We start from the raw sequence: 23311 nt of genomic DNA, 5'->3' as shown, positions 1-23311 counted from the left end.
ATATGGTCACTAGTGTAGCCAGGAGATGAGGCCTCATTTAACACAGTAAATTCATCAGGCTTAAGCCATGTTTCAGTCAGGCCAATCACATCAAGATTAGTTCATTGACTATAATTGCCTTTGAAGTAAGGGATCTAACATTAAGTAGCCCTATTTTGAATGTGAGGTATCATGATCTCTTTCAATAATGACAGGAATGGAGGTGGTCTTTATCCTAGTGAGATTGCTAAGGCGAACACCGCCATGTTTAGTTTTGCCCACCCTAGGTCGAGGCACAGACACGGTCTCAATGGTGATAGCTGAGCTGACTACACTGACTGTGCTAGTGGCAGACTCCACTATGCTGGCAGGCTGGCTAACAGCCTGCTGCCTGGCCTGCACCCTATTTCATTGTGGAGCTAGAGGAGTTAGAGCCCTGTCTATGTTGGTAGATAAAATGAGAGCACCCCTCCAGCTAGGATGGAGTCCGTCACTCCTCAGCAGGTCAGGCTTGGTCCTGTTTGTGGGTGAGTCCCAGAAAGAGGGCCAATTATCTACAAATTCTATCTTTTGGGAGGGGCAGAAAACAATTTTCAACCAGCGATTGAGTTGTGAGACTCTGCTGTAGAGCTCATCACTCCCCCTAACTGGGAGGGGGCCAGAGACAATTACTCGATGCCGACACATCTTTCTAGCTGATTTACACGCAGAAGCCTCCAGTATTTATGCTGCAGTAGTTTATGTGTCGGGGGGCTAGGGTCAGTTTGTTATATCTGGAGTACTTCTCCTGTCCTATTCGGTGTCCTGTGTGAATCTAAGTGTGCGTTCTCTAATTCTCTCCTTCTCTCTTTCTCTCTCTCGGAGGACCTGAGCCCTAGGACCATGCCCCAGGACTACCTGACATGATGACTCCTTGCTGTCCCCAGTCCACCTGGCTGTGCTGCTGCTCCAGTTTCAACTGACCTGAGCCATAGGACCATGCCCCAGGAATACCTGACATGATGACTCCTTGCTGTCCCCAGTCCACCTGACTGTGCTGCTGCTCCAGTTTCAACTATTCTGCCTTATTATAATTCGACCATGCTGGTCATTTATGAACATTTGAACATCTTGACCATGTTTTGTTATAATCTCCACCCGGCACAGCCAGAAGAGGACTGGCCACCCCACATAGCCTGGTTCCTCTCTAGGTTTCTTCCTAGGTTTTGGCCTTTCTAGGGAGTTTTTCCTAGCCACCGTGCTTCTACACCTGCATTGCTTGCTGTTTGGGGTTTTAGGCTGGGTTTCTGTACAGCACTTTGAGATATCAGCTGATGTACGAAGGGCTATATAAATTTTTTTGATTTGATTTGAGAAGCTATGTTGCGCTTGGTGACCTCTGACTGTTTCATCCTAACATCGTTGGTGCCGACGTGGATAACAATATCTCTATACTCTCTACACTCGCCAGTTTTAGCTTTAGCCAGCACCATCTTCAGATTAGCCTTAACGTCGGTAGCCCTGCCCCCCGGTAAACAGTGTATGATCGCTGGATGATTCGTTTTAAGTCTAATACTGCGGGTAATGGAGTCGCCAATGACTAGAGTTTTCAATTTGTCAGAGCTAATGGTGGGAAGCTTCGGCGTCTCAGACCCCGTAACGGGAGGAGTAGAGACCAGAGAAGACTCGGCCTCTGACTCCGACCCGCTGCTGAATGGGGAAAAACGGTTGAAAGTTTCTGTCGGCTGAATGAGCGACACCGGTTGAGCGTTCCTACAGCATTTCCTTCCAGAAACCGTGAGAAAGTTGTCCGGCTGCGGGGACTGTGCCAGGGGATTTATACTACTATCTGTACTTACTGGTGGCACAGACGCTGTTTCATCCTTTCCTACACTGAAATTATCCTTGCCTAGCGATTGCGTCTGAAGCTGGGCTTGTAGCACAGCTATCCTCGCCGTAAGGCGAGTACAGCGACTGCAATTAGAAGGCATCATGTTAATGTTACTACTTATCTTCGGCTGTTGGAGGTCCTGACGAATCGTGTCCGGAGTGAAAAAGTTGAGGAAAAAAAAAAATATATATATATAAACATTAATTAAAAAGTAAAAACCGTAAATTTGTCAGGTAGCAAAACAGGTTGGCACAGCAACTCGAAAACAAGTCTGCAAGTTGTGACCGGAAAAATCCCATGGTGTTTATACTTGAGTACTATTGTTTGTACAGATGAACGTGGTACCTTCAGGCGTTTGTAAATTTCTCCCAAGGATGAACCAGGTCTACAATTTTTTTTCTGAGGTCTTGGCTGATTTCTTTTGATTTTCCCATGATGGCACTGAGTTTGAAGGTAGGCCTTGAAATACATCCACAGGTACCAAATACAAATACATCCACAGGTACACCTCCAATTGACTCAAAAAGCCAATCAGAAGCATCTAAAGCCATGACACCATGACATAATCTAAAGCCATCATTTTCTGTAATTTTCCAATCTTTTTACAGGCAGTCAATTTAGTGTATGTAAACTTCTGACCAACTGGACTTGTGATACAGTGAATTATAAGTGAAATAATCTGTCTGTAAACAATTGTTGGAAAAATTACTTGTGTCATGAACAAAGTAGATGTCCTAACCGACTTGCCAGTTTTGGCCAAAACTAAAACTATAGTTAACAAGAGACTTGTGGACTGGTTGAAAAACGAGTTTTAATGACTCCAACCTAAGTGTATGTAAACTTCCAACTTCAACTGTACCTATGTGAGAGTGGTTTCTCGGCCCTCACTAGCATGAAAGCTAAATACAGGCACAGACTGTGTGTGGAAAATGATTTAAGAAAGACTCTGTCCAATACAACATTACAGAGTTATGTGCATCCTTTCAAGCATACCCTTGTCATTAACCTGTGGTGAGTTATTCACAATTTTCGATGAACAAATAAGGTTTTATATGTAAGATGGTTAAATAAAGAGCAAAATTATTGATTATTATATTATTATTTATGCCCTGGTCCTATAAGAGCTCTTTGTCACTTCCCAACCTACCCAGGTTGTGACAAAAACTCACTAATTCTAATGTTTAATAAATGTATCATAGTCTGTGTGTGTGTGGCAGGCTTACAAAAAACAACATTTAAGGGTGCGCTGACCCTGGTGCTAGAGGGGATACGCAGCTGGAGGTTGAATGTTTGAAGGCGTACAGGACTATAAAAAGTTTGGTAACCATCGACATAGGTGAACCTGCAGAAGAATCATTAACGGGTTGTCATCCGCCAGATCGGGGCTTAACCTTGTTAGAGTCAAGAAGGTCACATGACCAAGGAGCTTCTGAAATTCAAAGTAAAAGAAGTTTGTACTTTGTTTAAGCTCCCTAACTAATTAAACTAGGACTACAAAAAGCTGCTCACATTTACACATCTTTATTAGCTTTGGAAAGCGAATTAATGTCCAAATCATTAAAATACGATTACATTTAATTGGAGTCTGTGGCTCAAGTGGTTTGAAAGCATGAATATCCAAGCTGAAACTGTCTTTACCTCGATTGACTATCCGTACTAGTTTTTCAGCAAATAATATGACTGAGATTCAGGTAAATTGTTAATGTATATGCTGATTCCGTTAAAGCAAATTCCACTCTTATTTTGTTCAAGAAAAGTACATGTTTAAGATAGTCAAGATTCGATTTGCCCTGAATAGAATAGACAACTTTGCACGGTGTTGGAGAGAAAACGAAAACATTAGCCTACAATGTTTCTAGTGCAAACAGACATTAGCCTCCTTAAATGTTATGTTACATCGTTTTCACTGCAATCAGCTGGATAGATACATTGTTGTCATAAGCCTAATTGGAAGCTTTATGAATACAATATTGTGTCCTTTAACTTTATACAACAGTAATACAAAAGTAGCCTAATAAAGCACATTTTCAGATCTGAATCTTTTTTCCTTTCCAGGGGATTGACTCGTGAGAAATTGGTTTAGAACAACTGTCAAATAGCCTCTTCCCCGATCCCCTTCAACTCACACGGTCACATACACGGATTAGGACAGGGACAGGACAGAATGTGTCTGTCAATAAACCTCTTCCCAAACCCCAGGCTCGTCAACTAGGTTACATCAGCAGTGTAGGCCTAATTACAGGCTATGGAGACTGGAGAGGCTAGGTAATAAATTATGACCAAATAAGAACATCTAAAGAGAGTAAAACAGAGATTTGAGTTGCAGTCTGGCAGATGTTTACAGTGGCGCGCCCCTTCTTTCAAGACAGGTTACATTTTTGTTGTTGTTGCCTGTTTTGCATGTTATTTTGTTATGAATACGTGTAGATATTTTACAAATCATTGAATTAATAAAGCTGCATACAAAAATGGACTCGTTTGCTTTTCTTGAGTTTCCACCTCGCTCAGTGCTTTCTGTGGTGGTTGGTAATGTTCTCTAGTCGAGCCATTATTGACTCAGTGTTCTGTCACTCATTGGGACACTATGTCACTACAAAATCTACTGGGAGGGCTCTAAAATTCAAGCCTCTTGGGTGCTGCCATAGAGTTACATTAGAAGTGCCCATCCAAGGCTCAAGGTCATGCCACAGATACAATTATGTCAAATCATGTTACATCTACCATAGCTTTGATTGTACTGATCATGTCAACATCATACTTTCAAAATCTTAGCTAGCAAGCTAGACAAGCAGTCAGCTTCCTGAATCATGTCGACAATCTACTGGCAAATTCTTTTCATATGAAAATAAATTATTTTTAAAAGGAGGAGGAGTTCGAATTTCTTGTTGTTGTTGTCATTTATGGGAAGAAGTACCTGTGCCGAGCACTTTCAGGCCTACTTCCTTGAAGGGTTGGTTGGGTGGAATGAGGACCGTGCCGAAGCTGCAGTGGAGGGGGTGGGGCAGAAGCAGACCCTGCACTGCTATGATGGTGTAGCCCAGTACACCATCAATGAGTTGAGCTCATGGGCTGCAGTCTTGTCAAGGATCACACAAGGCATGCAAAGTACACTGGTATGTATTTATAAATTATATAATTATACACACACACTAAAACATGTGCAGTTCTGTACAACTCTCTTTTTTGTTGTCTCTCTGTTTATTAAGAGGAACTCATTGGGGTCGAGTATCTCTTCTCCCAGACCGATGGTGACCAGAAGCTGGAGTCCAACCTCGGTAAGGACCCGGATGTCCCAGACGGGACACCTGATTCTCTGATCCTCTACGCAGACGACACCATTCTGTATACTTTTGGCCCTTCTTTGGACACTGTGTTAACTAACCTCCAGATGAGCTTCAATGCCATTCAACTCTCCTTCCGTGGCCTCCAACTGCTCTTAAATGCTAGTAAAACTAAATGCATGCTCTTCAACCGATTGCTGCCCACAACTGCCCGCCCGTCCAACATCACTACTCTGGACGGTTCTGACTTAGAATATTTGGACAACTACAAATACCTAGGTGTCTGGTTAGACTGTAAACTCTCCTTCCAGACTCACATTAAGCATCTCCAATCCAAATTTAAATCTAGAATCAGCTTCTTTTTTCAGAACAAAGCATCCTTCACTCATGCTGCCAAACATACCCTCGTAAAACTAACCATCCTACCGATCCTCGACTTCGGCGATGTCATCTACAAAATAGCCTCTACTCAGCAAATTGGATGCAGTCTATCACAGTGCCATCTGTTTTGTCAGCAAAGCCCCATATACTACCCACCACTGCGACCTGTACACTTTCGTTGGCTGGCCCTCGCTTCATACTCGTCGCCAAATCTACTGGCTCCAGGTCATCTATAAGTCTTTGCTAGGTAAAGCCCCGCCTTATCTCAGCTCACTGGTCACGATAGCAGCACCCACCCGTAGCACGCGCTCCAGCAGTCATATCTCACTGGTCACCCCCAAAGCCAATTCCTCATAGGTCCGCCTTTCCTTCCAGTTCCCTGCTGCCAATGACTGGAACGAACTGCAAAAATCACTGAAGCTGGAGACTCATATCTCCCTCACTAACTTTAAGCACCAGCTGTCAGAGCCGCTCACAGATCACTGCACCTGTACCTCATACTGATTATTTATTTATCTTGCTCCTTTGCACCCCAGTCTCTCTACTTGCACATTCATCTTCTGCACATCTATCACTCCAGTGTTTACTTGGTATATTGTAATAATTTCGCCACTATGGCCTATTTATCGCCTTACCTCCCTTATCCTACCTCATTTGCACACACTGTATATATACTTTTTCTACTGTATTATTGACTGTATGTTTGTTTATTTCATGTGTAACTCTGTTGTTGTATGTGTCGAACTGCTTTGCTTTATCTTGGCCAGATCGCATTTGTAAATGAGAACTTGCTCTTAACTAGCCTACCTGGTTAAATAAAGGTGAAATAAAAAAATGTATTTGAGGAAAGAGAGGGAGAGGAGGACGACATGGGAGTGCTTGAGGAGGAGGATGACCGCACCATCTCCTTGCACGTGCTCAATGACAGTCTCCTGTCACGTTCTGACCTTTATTTCCTTTGTTTTGTCGTTATTTAGTATGGTCAGGGCGTGAGTTGGGGTGGGCAGTCTGTTTTTCTATGATTTTGGGATTTCTATGTTTCGGCCTAGTATGGTTCTCAATCAGAGGCAGGTGTCATTTGTTGTCTCTGATTGAGAATCATACTTAGGTAGCCTGGGTTTCACTGTTTGGTTGTGGGTGATTGTCTATGTCTAGTTGCATGTTAGCACTATGTTTCATTAGCAGTCACGGTCGTTTGTTGTTTTGTTAGCTTGTTCAGTTTAGGTCGTGTTTTTCGTCATTCAATAAAAGGAATGCATTCATACCCCGCTGCGCTTTGGTCCGCTTCACACAACGATCGTGACAGTCTCCTACCAGTCCCTCCACTCAGGAAGGCCACTCCACCGCCCACTGAGCCCACTCAACCCATCCCAGGTACCTGTCATCACACCCCCTGATGACACTACTGAGGAGGTGGAAACTGCACCCGCTGCCAGTCAGGACACAGAGGATGACTGCCTATCCACATCCTAAACAGCTCACATTGCTTAAGTTTCCTTCCATTCGTTAACTATTAATCTGACTAGTAATCCAACCCTTCCCCATGACTCTTCTATTTCCAGGAGTGCATAGGACCTGATGGGGTGGATACCAGCACGTGGTCCTCCTGGCCAAGAGTCCGGTGAGGCTGCTGGAGGGGCCATGGATCTCTAATAGGCACATAGAGGTGATCATGGCTCTCTGGGGAAATCTTCCAGAGAGAGACAAGGCGGCAGTCTCCTACCCCGAGACGTTCCAGGACCGAGTCCTGCAGGGGCGCTTCAACAATTCAAAGACCTCAACTGTGAAGGGGGAAGAGAGTTTGAAGCAGTACGTACTGCACATTGTTCTAAACTCACTACACACATAAAGACATGAGTGTATTTCTCATTAACGTGATGTTCCCTTTTGTTAACTTAATCTACCTTCAGCTCCCTGCTTGGGCAAGGCTGTGGACCTGCTCAGTGGCTCAACACCACTGAGCTGGTGCTTGGATGGTGCTTGGAAACCGGGTCAGCAGGTGGGCTGCCATCTTGGGGGACTACAGGAGAATCAGGATCATGGTGCTGGGCAGCCCAAACTTGAATACCGACAATGCTGCAACTGTTCATATTAATATTTTGGTATATTTTATGTATAGTTCACTGGTTGACAGTGTTGGAGAGAGTGACCCTGCTCCAGACCCGGGACAGCATGACTGCAGAGAGGGAGGAGTCAGGTCCCTTCCACGCTGCAGCCAGGAGCACATCACCGCTGCCAGAGGACAGAACGGGGCAGGCTACACAGTGTGGCAGAACAGCCACTAGTCAGCCACTGCCACCTCTACCGCCACCCAGTCTGCCTATCACCTCCCTCCCTACAACTCCAGTCTACCTGCCCTCAACCTCCACTCCTCTTCCCCCTCCTGCTGGTGGACCCAAGGTCTCCAGGACCACCAAATGGAGGAGGAGGTGGAATCTGGGACTAGAGTCAGAGAGCATAAGCCAAACTTCTGAATTTGGACACAGTATGTATGGTACTGTGCGATTCTGTGCCACTACCTCTGGCTGCCAAACTGTGGAGGAGTGACTGGCACTCATGAGGTCCCAGCATGGTGCTAGCCAGGGCCAGTAAACTCTGACTGGTGTGTACATTTTAAAGTCGTTTTTGTACATATGTTATTTCTCGTTTATTTATTTTTTACAACATTCATTGTTACTCTCTTGTACATTTATCTAATTTTAAATCACTTTAACTTGTACAGTAGGTGTAGGGGACATCATACTGGGTTGGTGCACACATGACATTCCCTGTGAAATAAATCATTCAATGCAAGCTCTTTTTCTCCCTTGAAATTCATTTTTATTTGTCATACACTCTATAATGTTCAACAAATAAAAAGACAAGTAAATCAGTCATAATTGTCCTAGTCAATAAACACACTGTTTACAGAGTTGTAACACACACAACAAAAAAATAGTCAGGTTCTACTCAGAGATTTGAGATGACCAGCAGATACTACAGGTGACAGCCTACCCCCCCAGCGATGCCCACTAATCTCTGATTGGTTGCTGCACATCTTCACTTGTTGCAGTTTGGGAGAGTCTCAGGGATAGTCTCAGTTTCCCAAGATCTATTACTCAAGATGAATAGAGGTTTCAATAGGGCAGGCTTTGGGACTATCATCAATGCAGTCTATAACTCTACAGACCGTAAACAAAGAAGGTAACATGTTTTAACATTAGTTTCTATATATCGGAATATTTGTTATCCACCCTTTCAGTGTATCGGCTAATTCTTTATTTTGGTTATCACAGCTACATAGGCTGGATAAGGCAGCTCAACACCTTGAGAAGGAGGAGGAGGAAAGCGCAAAAGGCCCAACTGGAGTGTGACAGAACAAAAAGGTACCTGAGGGAAAGAGAGGAGAGAGCCCAGCGACGTGTTGGAAAATAAGGACCAACCTCCACACCTGACATGTAGCTGTCCATGGCGGCCTCCAGTTCTGAACAGGCAATTCCCCAATGGAGAGGTCTTTATTTATTTTTTATTATATTTTTTTTTTATTCCATCAATGTAGTTAATCTTACAAAAATAAACAATTCAAACAATAAATAATCAATACAACTTGTTAATGAAAAGAAAAACAATAAATTACCCAAAAAATGAATGTGTTCGTTAAAATAACCTGTAACAATCACGTTTAAATATAGCAATATATTGTGTTCATTAAGACACTAATGCCTGTTTGTCCTTCTGTAGACAAGAAACCGATACCAGCTCCAACCGGGTTGTCCCCCCTCCCCTCCCTCACACCTGAAATTCAGCCGTCCATGTTTGCCCCCAGTTCTGAACAGACACCCCCCCAAAGGTGAGTTCTCTTAAATTCACATTTGTGTGTTTGACTATAGCAATTTCCCTTTGTGTAATGTGTTATAATAAGCCACTATCTGTGTGTCCCTCTGTAGACAAGAACCTGAAGCCAGCTCCATCCAGAAACAACAAGGGAGCTCAGAGGACAGCTAAGCGGCACCTACCAACAAGCAAACCCCCTAATGCTAGAATTGCTGCCTCATCCACCCTCGTAAAAGGCCTCCCCCTGGCCAGGTCCACAGATTTGAGGAGGAGAGATGTGAAGGCTGGTAATGGACCTGTGAGGAAGAGGACCTGTTGCTTTCCCCTGCAAGATATGTGGCAAGCCTAAAAGAAAAGAATTTGGCCACAGCCAGTACAGGGGAGAGCACTTTTGTGAGGCAGCAGGGGTAGGCAAAACTGCTGAACTTCTGAGCAAGGAACTTAAACGTTAGCTTTTTTATATGGCACATATTGCACTTTTACTTTCTTCTCCAACACTGTGTTTTTGCATTATTTAAACCAAATTTAACATTTCCTTATTTATTTGAGACTAAATAGATTTTATTTATGTATTATATTAAGTTAAATTAAGTGTTCAATGTTCATTCAGTATTGTTGTCATTGTCATTTATTACAAATATTTATATAAAAATCGGCCGATTAATCAGTATCGGCTATTTTTGGTCCTCCAATAATCGGTATCGGCGTTGAAAAATCATAATCGGCCGACCTCTGTTTTATGTCTGGTTTGATTTAGTGTGTGTGATGACCTTTTGCATGCATGTGTTTGTGTATATGTGTGCGCGTGTGAAAGAGTGAGATGGTGTGGTTCTTGTCGGGACCAGATTCAGATGACAGTACTCTTCAATGACAGTTATCTACAAATTCCCTCCCATCCTACCGCTGACCCCTCCCTTGGTGAGTGGTCTCTACAGTCTTCTGCTTCACTATGGCCTCACTGTCCCACCCTAGCGTCAGCCCTCTCGATCACTGTGACCCGCTACCCTGTTTCTCATGGAGTCGTATGAACATCCAGTGATGATTTTAGCATGTAAATCTTGGTGGGGCAAACTCAACAAAATGTTTTAGATGCATGCCAGCAAAGCCATTACACAACACTAAACAATACATCATTGCACTATAACGGTGACAAATGGTGCCCACAAACTGTTTTTGGCTTACATAAAGCTATCTCAACAGCAGAGCCTTCTTTTCTACACCATGGAGTGAATCCTTACCACTGCTACACATGGCAATCAGCGGAGCCTGGTCTAGCAGCGAAACAGTTCATTCAGGCTAATTTACTGCCTTTAAAAAAAACATAGCTAATATGGCTGACTTGCTTAAACAAATCTGGTTTCTACTGACATTTGAGATCTACAAACTATGGCATAAGGGGATGACAAGCGGATAAGAGGCAATCCGTAATTTTGATTAAGATAATGAGTGAGCTAGGGCAGACGTAGTCAATAACTATTTGTTTAGCACTTTTGAACTGTACAGCGACAGAATTCAATATGGGCCGTTCTTACAGTATTCTCCCAGTACAACAAGACAGAACCGTAGGACAAATGAAAGAGGAACACAGTGCACTCTGAAGATATTCAGACCCCTTGACTTTTTCCACATTTTATGTTACAGCCTTATTCTAAAATGGACTAAAACATTTTTCTCCCCCTCAATCTACACACAATACTCCATAACGACAAAGCAAAAACAGGTTTTTAGAAATGTCATGTAAAAATAACTATCATGAAATATCACATTTTCATTGGTATTGAGCCTTTACTCAGTACTTTGTTGAAGCACCTTTGGCAGGGATTACAGCCTTGAGTCTTCTTGGGTATGACGCTAAAAGCTTGGAACATGTTTTCGTGGAGTTTCTCCCATTCTTCTCTGCAGATCCTCTCAAGCTCTGTCAGATTGGATGGGGAACGTTGCTGCACAGCTATTTTCAGGTCTCTCCAGAGATGTATGTTCCGGTTCAAGTCCAGCCTCTGGCTGGGCCACTCAAGGACATTCAGAGACTTGTCCCGAAGCTACTCCTGTGCCGTCTTGGCTGTGTGCTTAGGGTCGTTGTCCTGTTGGAAGGTGAACCTTCGCCCCAGTCTGAGATCCTGAGCCCTCTGGAGCAGGTTTTCATCAAGGACATCTCTGTAATTCTCTCCGTTCAACTTTGCCTTGATCCTGGCTAGTCTCCCATTCCCTGCCACTGAAAAACATTCCACAGCATGCTGCCGCCACTACCATGATTCACCGTAGGGATGGTGCCAGGATTCAACCAGATGTGACACTTGGTATTCAGGCCAAAGAGTTCAATCTTAGTTTCATCAGACCAGAGAATCGTGTTTCCTATGATCTGAGAGTCCTGTAGGTGTTTTTTGGCAAACTCCAAGTTGCCTGGTATGTGCCTTTTACTGAGGAGTGGCTTCCATTTGACCACTATCATAAATGCCTGATTGGTGGAGTGCTGCAGAGATGGTTGTCCTTCTGGAAGGTCCTCCCATCTCCACAGAGGAACTCGGGAGCTAGCATTCTCAGAAGTCCCCTACATAATCATTACCTATAATACATCTCTACACTCAGCAAAAGAGTACCATCTGCACTGCTATTTTAGTTCATCTCAATCTCATAATATTGATATCAAATTCTCTCATCATTGACTTCATGTACCTGTTTCGGTATTTTGAGGGTTTTCTGTATATTTGTCTAATGTTTGGTGGGGAATATTATTCTGTTTTAATGTTACTCCTGAATCACTATGATAAATAAAATAGTTTTTCTTGTGTGTATTTTTAACCGAGCTGAGATTTATTTTGAAGTGCAAAGTGTAGGAATACAGTTGAAATCAGTCATTGACACAGACATAGTGACGTAGCAGCAAGCTCGGAATAATGCAGACTGTTATTATTTTACTATTGTACTATTTTACTGTGTGACTTTCACCTTTACTTGAGTCATTTTCTATTTAGGTATCTTCACTTTCACTCAAGTAGGATATCCTTCTTCTGACACCGCCTAGTATATAGCTCCTGGATGGCAGGAAGCTTGGCCCCAGTGACGTACTGGCTCTGTCAGTGACCATCGGGTTCTTGGTCACCACCCTGACCAAGGCCTTTCTCCCCAGTTTGCTCAGTTGGAGGCCACTGTGTTCTTGGGTACCTTCAATGCTGCAGAAATGTTTTGGTATCCTTCCCCAGATCTGTGCCTCAACACAATCTTGTCTCGGAGCTCTTTGGACAATTCCTTCAACCTCGTGGCTTGGTTTTTGCTCTGACATGCACTGTCAACTGTGGGACCTTATATAGACAGGTGTGTGCCTTTTCAAGTCATGTCCGGTCAAATAATGTTGTCCCTTTCCCCCTCATAACTTAGCCTACTGTTTATTTTTTTATAAATTAGCAAAGATTTCTAAAAAACGTTTTTATTTGTCATTATGGGGAAATATTATGTATTCCATTTTAGAATAAGGCTTTAATGTAACAAAATTTGGAAAACGTCAAGGGGTCTGAATACTTTCCGAAGGCACTGTACACATATCAATGGCATATTATATAATTTATGCAGCAGCATACAATACATTTTTGGACTCACCTTGTGCCATGCTCACTTGAACAGGAAGGTGGTGCTGCAGTCCTTGTGGGCACATTTAGTCAAAATTTTGTCATCAAAGTCTGGCATTCTCTGGATTGATGGTGCTTTCAAGACAACTGGGAACTCTGTGGGAAAAACAAGATTGAATCATGATGTCAGTGTTCTTCAGGACAGAGCTCTAGAAAGAGGACCGAGTTCCCGACATGGAATTCTGAGTTGGATGACCGTTCAAAACGGATTTTCCCAGTCGGAGCTCAGCTCTTTTTTTTTTTTATCTGAGTTCGCAGTTGTGTTGAACTCACTGAAGTCTGAGATTACCCAGTTCCGAGTTTCCAGTTGTTTTGTACACGGCAGAAGTCATGCTGGTTTAAAACCATGGCCAATGTTTTTAACCTTTTCTGGCCCACGGTGTTGACTGTTTATCTTTTTAACACTGTAAGTGAACTACATTGGCTGAATATCTAAATGTATAATAACGTTAACTAGTTAGCCAGCTAACTACAAATTATTACCGCCCTTTATTATGCATTATTAGCTAGCGACAGGAAGTGTTTTCAAGAAAATCGATGACTGAAACTCAGCTTAATTCCCCCTAAATACACAACTGTGTTCCGAAATCCGCGATGAAATACAGCTAACGTTACCTTTACGATTATCTTTCTCACAAATACTCAGTAGCCTGTCAAAACTATATCCTGAAGAAGCCTGAAGTTTAACTTTGTGGTGAGTCATTATTAGTAGCCCTAACAACAGAAGTATTAGTATTGTAGCGAACTGCACAGACAGCCTTGTGTTATGTGTTAGGCTATTAGTGGGTTGTGTTGTACTTACTAGTAGCAAGTGTTCGCGGGGTCCGACATGCCAATCAACCTGCTATCTGCCAATCACGGGAATGCCTGGAATGTTCTGATGCCGGGCATCCTGGTGGTTGGCGGAGTGGCGTGGAGGGTGGTTTGGGCAGGGGGCTGGAGCATTGGAGGCTAAGACCAAGTTTAGCCATTGTTCGCTCTATTATGTTTGGGCTTCACAAGAGAAGGTCACGGTTGGTTTGTAGGGTACCTTTCAGTTATTTGGCGTGGGCTACGACCAAACAGTAGCCTGTGTTAAATTGGGTTAATAGACCGTCAATTCGTTAACTCAATCCTCTGTCTGGACAATTGTTCCTTTATGATCTAGCCAGGTCATTACAGTATTAACACAAAACAAATAATATTGAGCTAGCTCTTATTTCATTCATACAGTGGCTTAAGATAGGAGAAATGCCAGGGGGGTGAATACTATGTTGTTGCTTTACAGACTATAATTAAAATTGATTTGTTGGGGGGGTTCCTTGAATTCTGACCAGTTTCCCAGTCCCTGCTGTTGAAAAACATCCCCACAGCATGATGCTGCCACCACCATGCTTCACTGTAGGGATGTTGTTCTCAGGGTGATGAGAGGTGTTGGGTTTGTGCCAGACATTGCGTTTTCCTTGATGGCCAAAAAGCTCAATTTTAGTCTCATCTGACCAGAGTACCTTCTTCCATATGTTTGGGGAGTCTCCCACATGCCTTTTGGCGAACACCAAACGTGTTTGCTTATTTTTTTATGGCCACTCTTCCATAAAGCCCAGCTCTGTGGAGTGTAAGGCTTAAAGTGGTCCTATGGACAGACACTCTAATCTCCACTGTGGAGCTTTGCAGCTCCTTCAGGGTTATCTTGGATTTCTTTGTTGCCTCTCTGATTAATGCCCTCCTTGCTCGGTCTGAGAGTTTTGGTGGGCGGACCTCTCTTGGCAGGTTTGTTGTGGTGCCATATTCTTTCCATTTTGAAAGAATGGATTTAATGGTGCTCCGTGGACTGTTCAAAGTTTTTGATATTTTTTTACTCAATCCTAATCTGTACTTCACAACTTTGTCCCTGAGCTGTTTGGAGAGCTCCTTGGTCCTCATAGTGCCACTTGCTTGGTGGTGTTGCAGACTCTGGGGCCTGTTCTGAAAGGCCCCAGAGTCTGCAACACCACTAAGCAAGTGGCACTATGAGGACCATATATATACTGAGATCATGTGACACTTAAATAGATTGCACACAGGTGGACTTTAACTAATTACGTGACTTCTGAAGGATATTGGTTGCACCAGATCTTATTTAGGAGCTTCAAAGGGACTGAATACATACGCACGCACCACTTTTCTGTTATTTATTTTTTAGAATTTTTTGAAACAAGTAATTTTTTTCATTTCACTTCACCACTTTGGACTATTTTTTGTATGTCCATTACATGAAATCCCCCCCAAAATCTATTTAAATTACAGGTTGTAATGCAACAAAATAGGAAAAACACCAAGGGGGGTGAATACTTTTAAAAGGCACTGTATGTACAGTTGAAGTTTTCATACACCTTAGCCAAATACATTTAAACTCAGTTTTTCACAATTCCTGACATTTAATCCTAGTAAAAATTCCCTGTCTCAGGTCAGTGAGGATCACCACTTTATTTTAAGAATGTGAAATGTCAGAATAGTGATTTATTTCAGCTTCTATTTCTTTCATCACATTCCCAGTGGGTCAGCAATTTACATACACTCAATTAGTATTTGGTTGCATTGCCTTTAAATAGTTTAACTTAGGTCAAATGTTTCGGGTAGCCTTCCACAAGCTTCCCACAATAAGTTGGGTGAATTTTGGCCCATTCCTCCTGACAGAGCTGGTGTAACTGAGTCAGGTTTGTAGGCCTCCTTGCTCGCATACGTTTTTTCAGTTCTGTCCACACATTTCTATAGGATTGAGGTCAGGGCTTTGTGATGACCACGCCAATACCTTGACTTTGCTGTCCTGAAGCCATTTTGCCACATCTATGGAAGTATGCTTGGGGTCATTGTCCATTTGGAAAACTCATTTGCGACCAAGCTTTAACTTCCTGACTGATGCCTTGAGATGTTGCATAAATATATCCACATAATTGTCCTCCCTCATGATGCCATCTATTTTGTGAAGTGCACTTGTCCCTCCTTCAGCAAAATCATGATGCTGCCACCCCCGTGCTTCACGATTGGGATGGTGTTCTTCTGCTTGCAAGCCTCCCCCTTTTTCCTCCAAACATAACGATGTTCATTATGGCCAAACAGTTATTTTTGTTTCATCAGACCAGAGGATATTTCTCCAAAAAGTACGATCTTTGTCCCCATGTGCAGTTGCAAACCATAGTCTGGCTTTTTTATGGGGGTTTTGGAGCAGTGGCTTCTTCCTTGCTGAGCAGCCTTTCAGGTTATGTCGATATAGGACTCGTTTTACTGTCGATATAGATACTTTTGTACCGGTCTCTTCCAGCATCTTCACAAGGTCCTTTGCTGTGGTTCTGGGATTGATTTGCACTTTTCACACCAAAGTACGTTCATCTCTAGGAGACAGAACGAGTCTCCTTCCTGAGTTGGTATGACGGCTGCGTGGTCCCATGGGGTTTATACTTGCATACTATTGTTTGTACAGATGAACATGGTACCTTCAGGCATTTGGAAATTGATTCCAAGGATGAACCAGACTTGTGGAGGTCTACCATTTTTTTTGAGGTCTTGGCTGATTTCTTTTGATTTTCTCATGATGTCAAGCAAAGAGTCACTGGCTTTGAAGGTAGGCCTTGAAATACATCCACAGGTACACCTCCAATTGACTCAGGCTAATTGACATAATTTATCAGAAGCTTCTAAAGCCATTACATTTTCCAAGCTGTTTAAAGGCACAGTCAACTTAGTGTATGTAAAGTTCTGACACACTGGAATTGTGATACTGTGAATTATAAGTGAAATAATCTGTCTGTAAACAATTGTTGGAAAAATTACTTGTCATGCACAAAGTAGATGTCCTAATCGACTTGCCAAAACTATAGTTTGTTAACAAGAAATGTGTGGAGTGGTTGAAGAACGAGTTAATGACTCCAACCTAAGTGTATGTATACTTAAGACTGTACATTCTGTTGGACTGTCAGATTACATTGTGAAGATACAGATTTCAGTAGTATAGGGCATGTTGCAAACCTCAAATTCTGAAATGGAATGGTTAGTACCGGGCAGACACTGGCCAACACTGGTCAGACACTTGTCCAAACCGATTAAAAATCAGTTTAAACTGGTAAAAACAATGCACAGGATAGGATTATTCATTTTATTGGCCACACTATAAATGTCACTGGAACACAAAAGCAATAAGCATCCAGGGTTGTTTTCAGGAGGTACAAAATGGAAGAAAATTTTCAAAAACTGGAGTGAAACAGCAAACGTACTAACTGGACTTTCATTTTCTATTGTTAAAAGTTTAGCTATGGTGTGCCCTAATGAACACAACCCTGCTGTTAATTGTGAACTGTTAGATTAGTCACTACACTGTCAGACAAGGGGTAGACTACTTTAGCTTTGCCAACACGCCAATAATACAATTGTAATGGGTACACAAACCATGAGTCTTACAGAAGGTTCAAAAGAGCAGACCTGTGTGTGTATTGCCTTGCAATAGGCAAATATGTTCAGTTCTCTGGGACCCAATAATCAAGTATTAAATGCAGGTGAGTGATTGATTGATTAGTTTGTGTTTCTGCTCTTTTCCATTGATCATCGACTAGTAATTTCATTGGGTCATCATGGAAAATAGTTATGGGAAAACTTTAACGAATGCCTTTCTTTTTTTTGTATATTTCTGTTAAAGTACACGGTACAATAATGTATTATATTCACATTGACCCTTCTCTCCATACATGATACATGGGTTTGAAGACTGTGGTGCGACATGTTGTGTCCCAAATGGCACCACATTATTCCCTATATAGTGCATTACATTGGACCAGGGCCTGTAAGGCAATGGTCCAAAGTAGTGCACTATGTAAGGAATAGGATGTCATTTGGGACACAAGCATAGATCTCCTCAGTGCACATCCATACACACTTTCGTGTTACAACTGCTAGAGAAACATCACAGACAGACACCATTTTATGAACTCTACCTTGTGCAACATCACAGATCATTTAGTTCAAATAGAAATGTAACGTGTGGAACAGATCTGTCATGTCAGAATTGATTGGGTAATCGGGTCAGATCTATTCCATGTCATTGTCATTCTGTCAGATTCTTCCATCCGTTCGAGGACAGATGGGACATCTAGATAAAGATGGAATTCTCAGTAGGGGAAACAGCGCTACTGTCCACCCCACGGCAGTTCTTGTTTTGTTAACAAACCGGAGGTGAGGAGCGTTGTAAAAATAAATAAAAAATCCTAACTTCTTTGTTGTTGTAATATCACAAACAGACGTGGCTGATTCACCGTCAAGGAATCCAGGTTTAAGGGAATGTATGGAAGTGTGTGTCTAGCCTCGGTCTTAGGCCTCCACTAAAGAGCGAAGCCTGGGCATCCAAGGCTAGTATCAAATCAAATGTCACTCATTGATTAATTTCATCTGGGGCAGCCCTTCAAGTAAAATGTGGTAAATATAATGAACATAGTCTCTCAAGTCACAATTTTCCACAAATAATCTTTCATTGAATCTAAAAATAGTTCAAATATAAAATGAAGTTATAATAATTAGCAGTCCCTCTCAAAGCCTGGCATGACAGTCTACAGTCCCCCTATTAGACAAAGACAACAACCCAGACAGCCAGTCAGGCACACAATTTAACACTTGACTTGCTCACATGATATCCTCCTCCCACTTAAGAGCAATTTGATGAATGAATATTTCAAATCGCCGTCATTTCCACGTTCAGCACAGAGAGAAGAGACACACTAACCATCAAGGCCAGGTGGTCTTCATTCCCTGTAGTCAGCATCCATGACCTGACTAGTTGGTGGGGGGGGGGGGGGGGGGGGAATATATAAATCTTTCCTTTACATTTTCCACTTCCTCCCACAAACCAAAGTGCAAAGGGTCAAGCAGCTGCTTCCGCCACACACTGGGAAGCACTTGACACGTAAAGTCATTATCTGTGTCAATCAGAAACACAATTCCTTTAAGCAGAGTGGTATCAGAGACCCCTCCCCAATAGCCTCCCTCTGATGGAGAAGTCTAACAGGGTCCTCCATCTTGGTGGTATGGAGCTGGCAGGGCTGTAGTGGGTGGGGGTTCCATAGTCCAGCCCTTCTCTCAGTTAAGGGTGCGCTGCTGATCCAAAATGGAGCCAGTTTCCCCAAAGGACTAATTTCCTACCGACCCTTCTTTAGGAGTTTGGAGTTTCCCTGGAAAAGGCAAGAGGAAGAACAGTGTTAAGTTATACACCTTCCTACTATCGAGTTGGTATTTTGGCATTTTATTAGGATCACCATTAGCCTTTGCTAAAGCAGCAACTGCTCTTCCTGTGGTCCACAGAAAACATGATAATACAGATCATTAATAGACAACAGCTCAAGGACAGAACTACCATTTTTGGGGGTGCAGCAACACTCCCCATCCAACCTGACAGAGCTTGAGAGGATCTGCAGAGAAAATTTTGATAAACTCCCCAAATACAGGTGTGCCAAGCTTATAGCATCATATCCAAGAAGATTTGATGCTGTAATCACCACCAAAGGCACTTCAAAGTACTGAGTAAAGGGTCTGAATACTTATGTAAATGTGATATCACATTTACATATTTTTAAAAATAAATTTGCAAACATTTCCAAAAAACAGTTGTTTGCTTTCTCATTATGGGGTTGTGTGTGTAGATTGGAGGGAAAAACATATTTAATACATTTTAGAATAAAGCTGTAACGTATCAAAATATGGAAAAAGTTAAGGGGTCTGAATACTTTCCCGAATGCACTGCAATACTCTAAGCTTTCTTGAATTTGTTCTGGATTTGGGGACTGTGAAAAGACCCCTGGTGGCATATCTGGTGGCGTAAGTATGTGACAGATCTGTGTGTAAGATGACAATGCAAACAATTTGGGATTTTCAACATATTAATATTTCTTATAAAAATAAGTGATGCAGTCAGTCTTCAACTCTCAGCCAAGAGAGACTGGCATGAATAGTATTTATATAAGCCCTCTGATTACAATGAAGAGCAAGACGTGCTGCTCTGTTCTGGGATAGCTGCAGCTTAATTAAGTAGAACTAGAGCCTGCAGAACTTGCTTTTAGGAGTGTGGTGTCAAAAAACAGAGCTTCTCTTTATTACGGACAGACATCTCCCCATCTTTACATCGATTGAATCGGTTTTGACCATAACAGTTCACAATCTAAGGTAAAGTCAATTAATTTAGTCTCCTCAACTTGTTCAACAGCTACACCTTTCATTACCGGATTCAGCTGAGGTCTAGAATATAAGGAATGATATGTACCAAATACAATGCTCTTAGTTTTAGAGATGTTCAGGACCAGTTTATTACTGGCCACCCATTCCAAAACCGACTGCAACTCTTGTTAAGGGTTTCCACTCATGAGTGGTGCAGCGGTCTAAGGCACTGCATCACGGTGCTTGAGGCATCACTACAGATCCGGGTTCGATCCTGCGTTGTGTTGCAGCCGGCTGTGACCGGGAGACACACAATTGGCCCAGCGTTGTACGGGTTGGGATGTCCTTGTCCAATTGTGCTCTAGCAACTCCTGTGGCGGCCCGGGCGCATGCACGCTGACACGGTCAGCAGTTGTACGGCGTTTCCTCCAACACATTGGTGCGGCTGGCTTCCGGGTTAAGCGAGCGGTGTCAAGAAGCAGTCCGGCTTGGCAGGGTCTTTCGCTTCTCCCGAGTCCATATGGGCGTTGCAGCGATTAGACAAGACTAACTACCAATTGGAAATCACAAAATTGGGGAGAAAGAGGGACGCATTTTTTTTTTTCAAGTGACTTCATTAGCTGTGGTTGCTGATGCGTATATGGTTGAATCATAAGCATACACAAATGCTTTGTATAATGCCAGTGGAAAAAATAGAAAAGAGTAAAGGGCCTAGAGAGATGCCCTGCGGTATACCACACATTACATATTTGACATTAGAGAAGCTTCCATTAAAGAAAACCCTTTGAGTTCTATTAGATATATAGCTCTGAACCCACAACATGGCAGAGGTTGAAAAGCCATAACAGATATGTTTTTCAACAACAGGTTATGGTCAATAATATTAAAGGCTGCACGGAAATCTAACTGTACAGCTCCACACAATATTCTTATTATCATCAATTTCTTTCAAGCAGTCAGTCATTTGTGTCAGTGCGGTACATGTTGAGTGCCCTTCTCTTAAAAGCATGCTGAAAGTCTGTTGTTAATTTGTTTACAGAGAAATAGCATTGTATTTGGTCAAACACCATTTTTTACAACAGTTTGATAGGAGCAAACTGATAGGCCTGCAGTTAGGACCAGTAAAGGCTGCTTTACCATGCCACTTCACCACATTCCGCTACCACTAGGGTAGTGGAATTACTTTGGCTTCCCTCCAGGCCTGAGTATAAAATCTTTCCTCTAGGCTCAGATTAAAGATATGACAGATAGCAGTGGCTATTAGAGGTCCACCGATTATGATTTTTCAACGCCGATACCGATTATTGGAGGACCAAAAAAATCTCATTTTTTAAAATTTGTAATAATGACAATTACAACTATTACTGAATGAACACTTATTTTTACTTAATATAATATCAATCAATAAAATCAATTTAGCCTCAAATATTGAAACATGTTCAATTTGGTTTAAATAATGCAAAAACAAAGTGTTGGAGAAGAAAGTAAAAAAGTGAATTATGTGCCATGTAAGAAAGCTAACATTTAAGTTCCTTGCTCAGAACATGAGCATATGAAAGCTGGTGGTTCCTTGTAACATGAGTTATCAATATTCCCAGGTAAGAAGTTTTAGGTTGTAATTATAGGAATTATAGGACTATTTCTCTCTATACCATTTGTATTTCATTAACCTTTGACTATTGGATGTTCTTATAGGCACTTTAGTATTGCCAGTGTAACAGTATAGCTTCCATCCCTAAGTCTAAATATTCCTGTTACATTGCTCAACCTTCAATGTTATGTCATAATTATGTAAAATTCTGGCAAATTAGGCAGCCCAAACTGCATACACACTGACTCTGCGTGCAATGAACGCAAGAAAAGTGACAATTCCACCTGGTTAATATTGCCTGCTAACCTGGATTTCTTTTAGCTAAATATGCAGGTTTACAAATATATACTTCTGTGTATTGATTTTAAGAAAGGCATTGAGGTTTATGGTTAGGTACACATTGGAGCAAGGACAGTCCTTTTTCACGAAGACGCACCGCATCGATTATATGCAACGCAGAACACGCTAGATAAACTAGTAATATCATCAACCATGTGTAGTTAACTAGTGATTATGATTGATTGAGACTGTTTATAAGATACGTTTATTGCTAGCTAGCAACTTGCAATGCTTTTTTTTTTCATTATTTGTTTTCTTGTATATGAAAATGATGGCTCACTGTTCGTTGTTGGCATTTCCTGCAAAAGTTTGCCCACTTTGCTAATGAAGTAATCAAAATAATGGCAACATCAAATGGTTTTGTGATAAGCCATCTGATTTGATTAAAGATGGAGTTGAATGTCTTTCTGCCCATAATTTCATTTAAAAGTGCTCAAAAGTTTATTTTCCATCATTCTTCAGATCATTGATATTGGCTTCATAGTACAGTTTCTTTTGTTGTGGACTTTAGTCTCAGAATATCTCAATTTGCAGTGCAGCCAGATGTATTAGCCACAGTTTTTCAATTCCTCATCAACCCATGGAGCCTGGACAGCTGTTAGTCAGTTTCTAACAAGTGAATGTTTAAATCAGTCATTTGAAGAAGCAATTTCATAAATTCATCAAGTGCAGCATCTGGATGCTCCTTATTAATCACATCCGACCAACAAATAATGTTTAACATCATCCACATAAGAGTCAGAGCAAAATCTTTTGTATGATCTCTTATACAGTAATATTGGCCCAGCTTTTGGAAATTTGGCTTCCCTGGATATAGCCACAATATTGTGATCACTGCATTCAATGGGTAAGGATACAGCTTTAGAACAAATTTCTTCAGTATTAGTAAAAATGTGATCAATGCATGTGGTGATCTTGTTCCTGTAGTGTTTGTAAACACCCTGGTACATTGATTAAATAATTTGAACCAGATTACAGGCACTGTTTACAGTAAGAAACTTCCTCTTGAGCGGACAACTTGATGAAAACCAGTCAATATTCAGGTCCCCAAGAAAGTAGACCTCTGTTTACATCACATACAATATCAATCATTTAGATACGGACTGTTAGCCTATAGCAACCCCAAAATAAAATTTCATCAAAAATCATCACTCCGTCCAGGTCTTATGTGGAGATTCTGAAATTCCATCCGCAACCATGTTGTTCTGCCTTGATTGTCCCTCATTGTTATCATGTATTCACACACAGAACTGATGTCCTATCGCACTGACTTACATCTTGCCAT

The 23311-nt window shown here is 41.9% G+C and overlaps 1 protein-coding gene across 4 annotated transcripts in view; it reads right to left on the bottom strand.

The window, feature by feature from the left end:
* Nucleotides 1–17044: 17044 nt before the first annotated feature.
* The window catches only part of LOC139381216 (protein phosphatase 1 regulatory subunit 21-like), a 38934-nt gene continuing 32667 nt past the window's right edge, over nt 17045–23311 (bottom strand). For 2 of the 4 annotated variants that reach the window (XM_071124671.1, XM_071124672.1), the window contains exon 22: nt 18854–19117. In XM_071124671.1, the coding sequence (XP_070980772.1) occupies nt 19085–19117 (33 nt within the window). In that variant the 3' untranslated portion in view covers nt 18854–19084. Of the gene's footprint in view, nt 19118–23311 lie in introns of all 4 variants that reach the window. The other 2 variants (XR_011628537.1, XM_071124670.1) reach the window with 2 other exon arrangements.

The sequence above is a fragment of the Oncorhynchus clarkii genome, chromosome 23 (assembly GCF_045791955.1).
Source record: "Oncorhynchus clarkii lewisi isolate Uvic-CL-2024 chromosome 23, UVic_Ocla_1.0, whole genome shotgun sequence".
In the NCBI taxonomy this organism is placed as follows: domain Eukaryota; kingdom Metazoa; phylum Chordata; class Actinopteri; order Salmoniformes; family Salmonidae; genus Oncorhynchus; species Oncorhynchus clarkii.
This window is presented reverse-complemented; position numbering and strand designations above follow the sequence as displayed.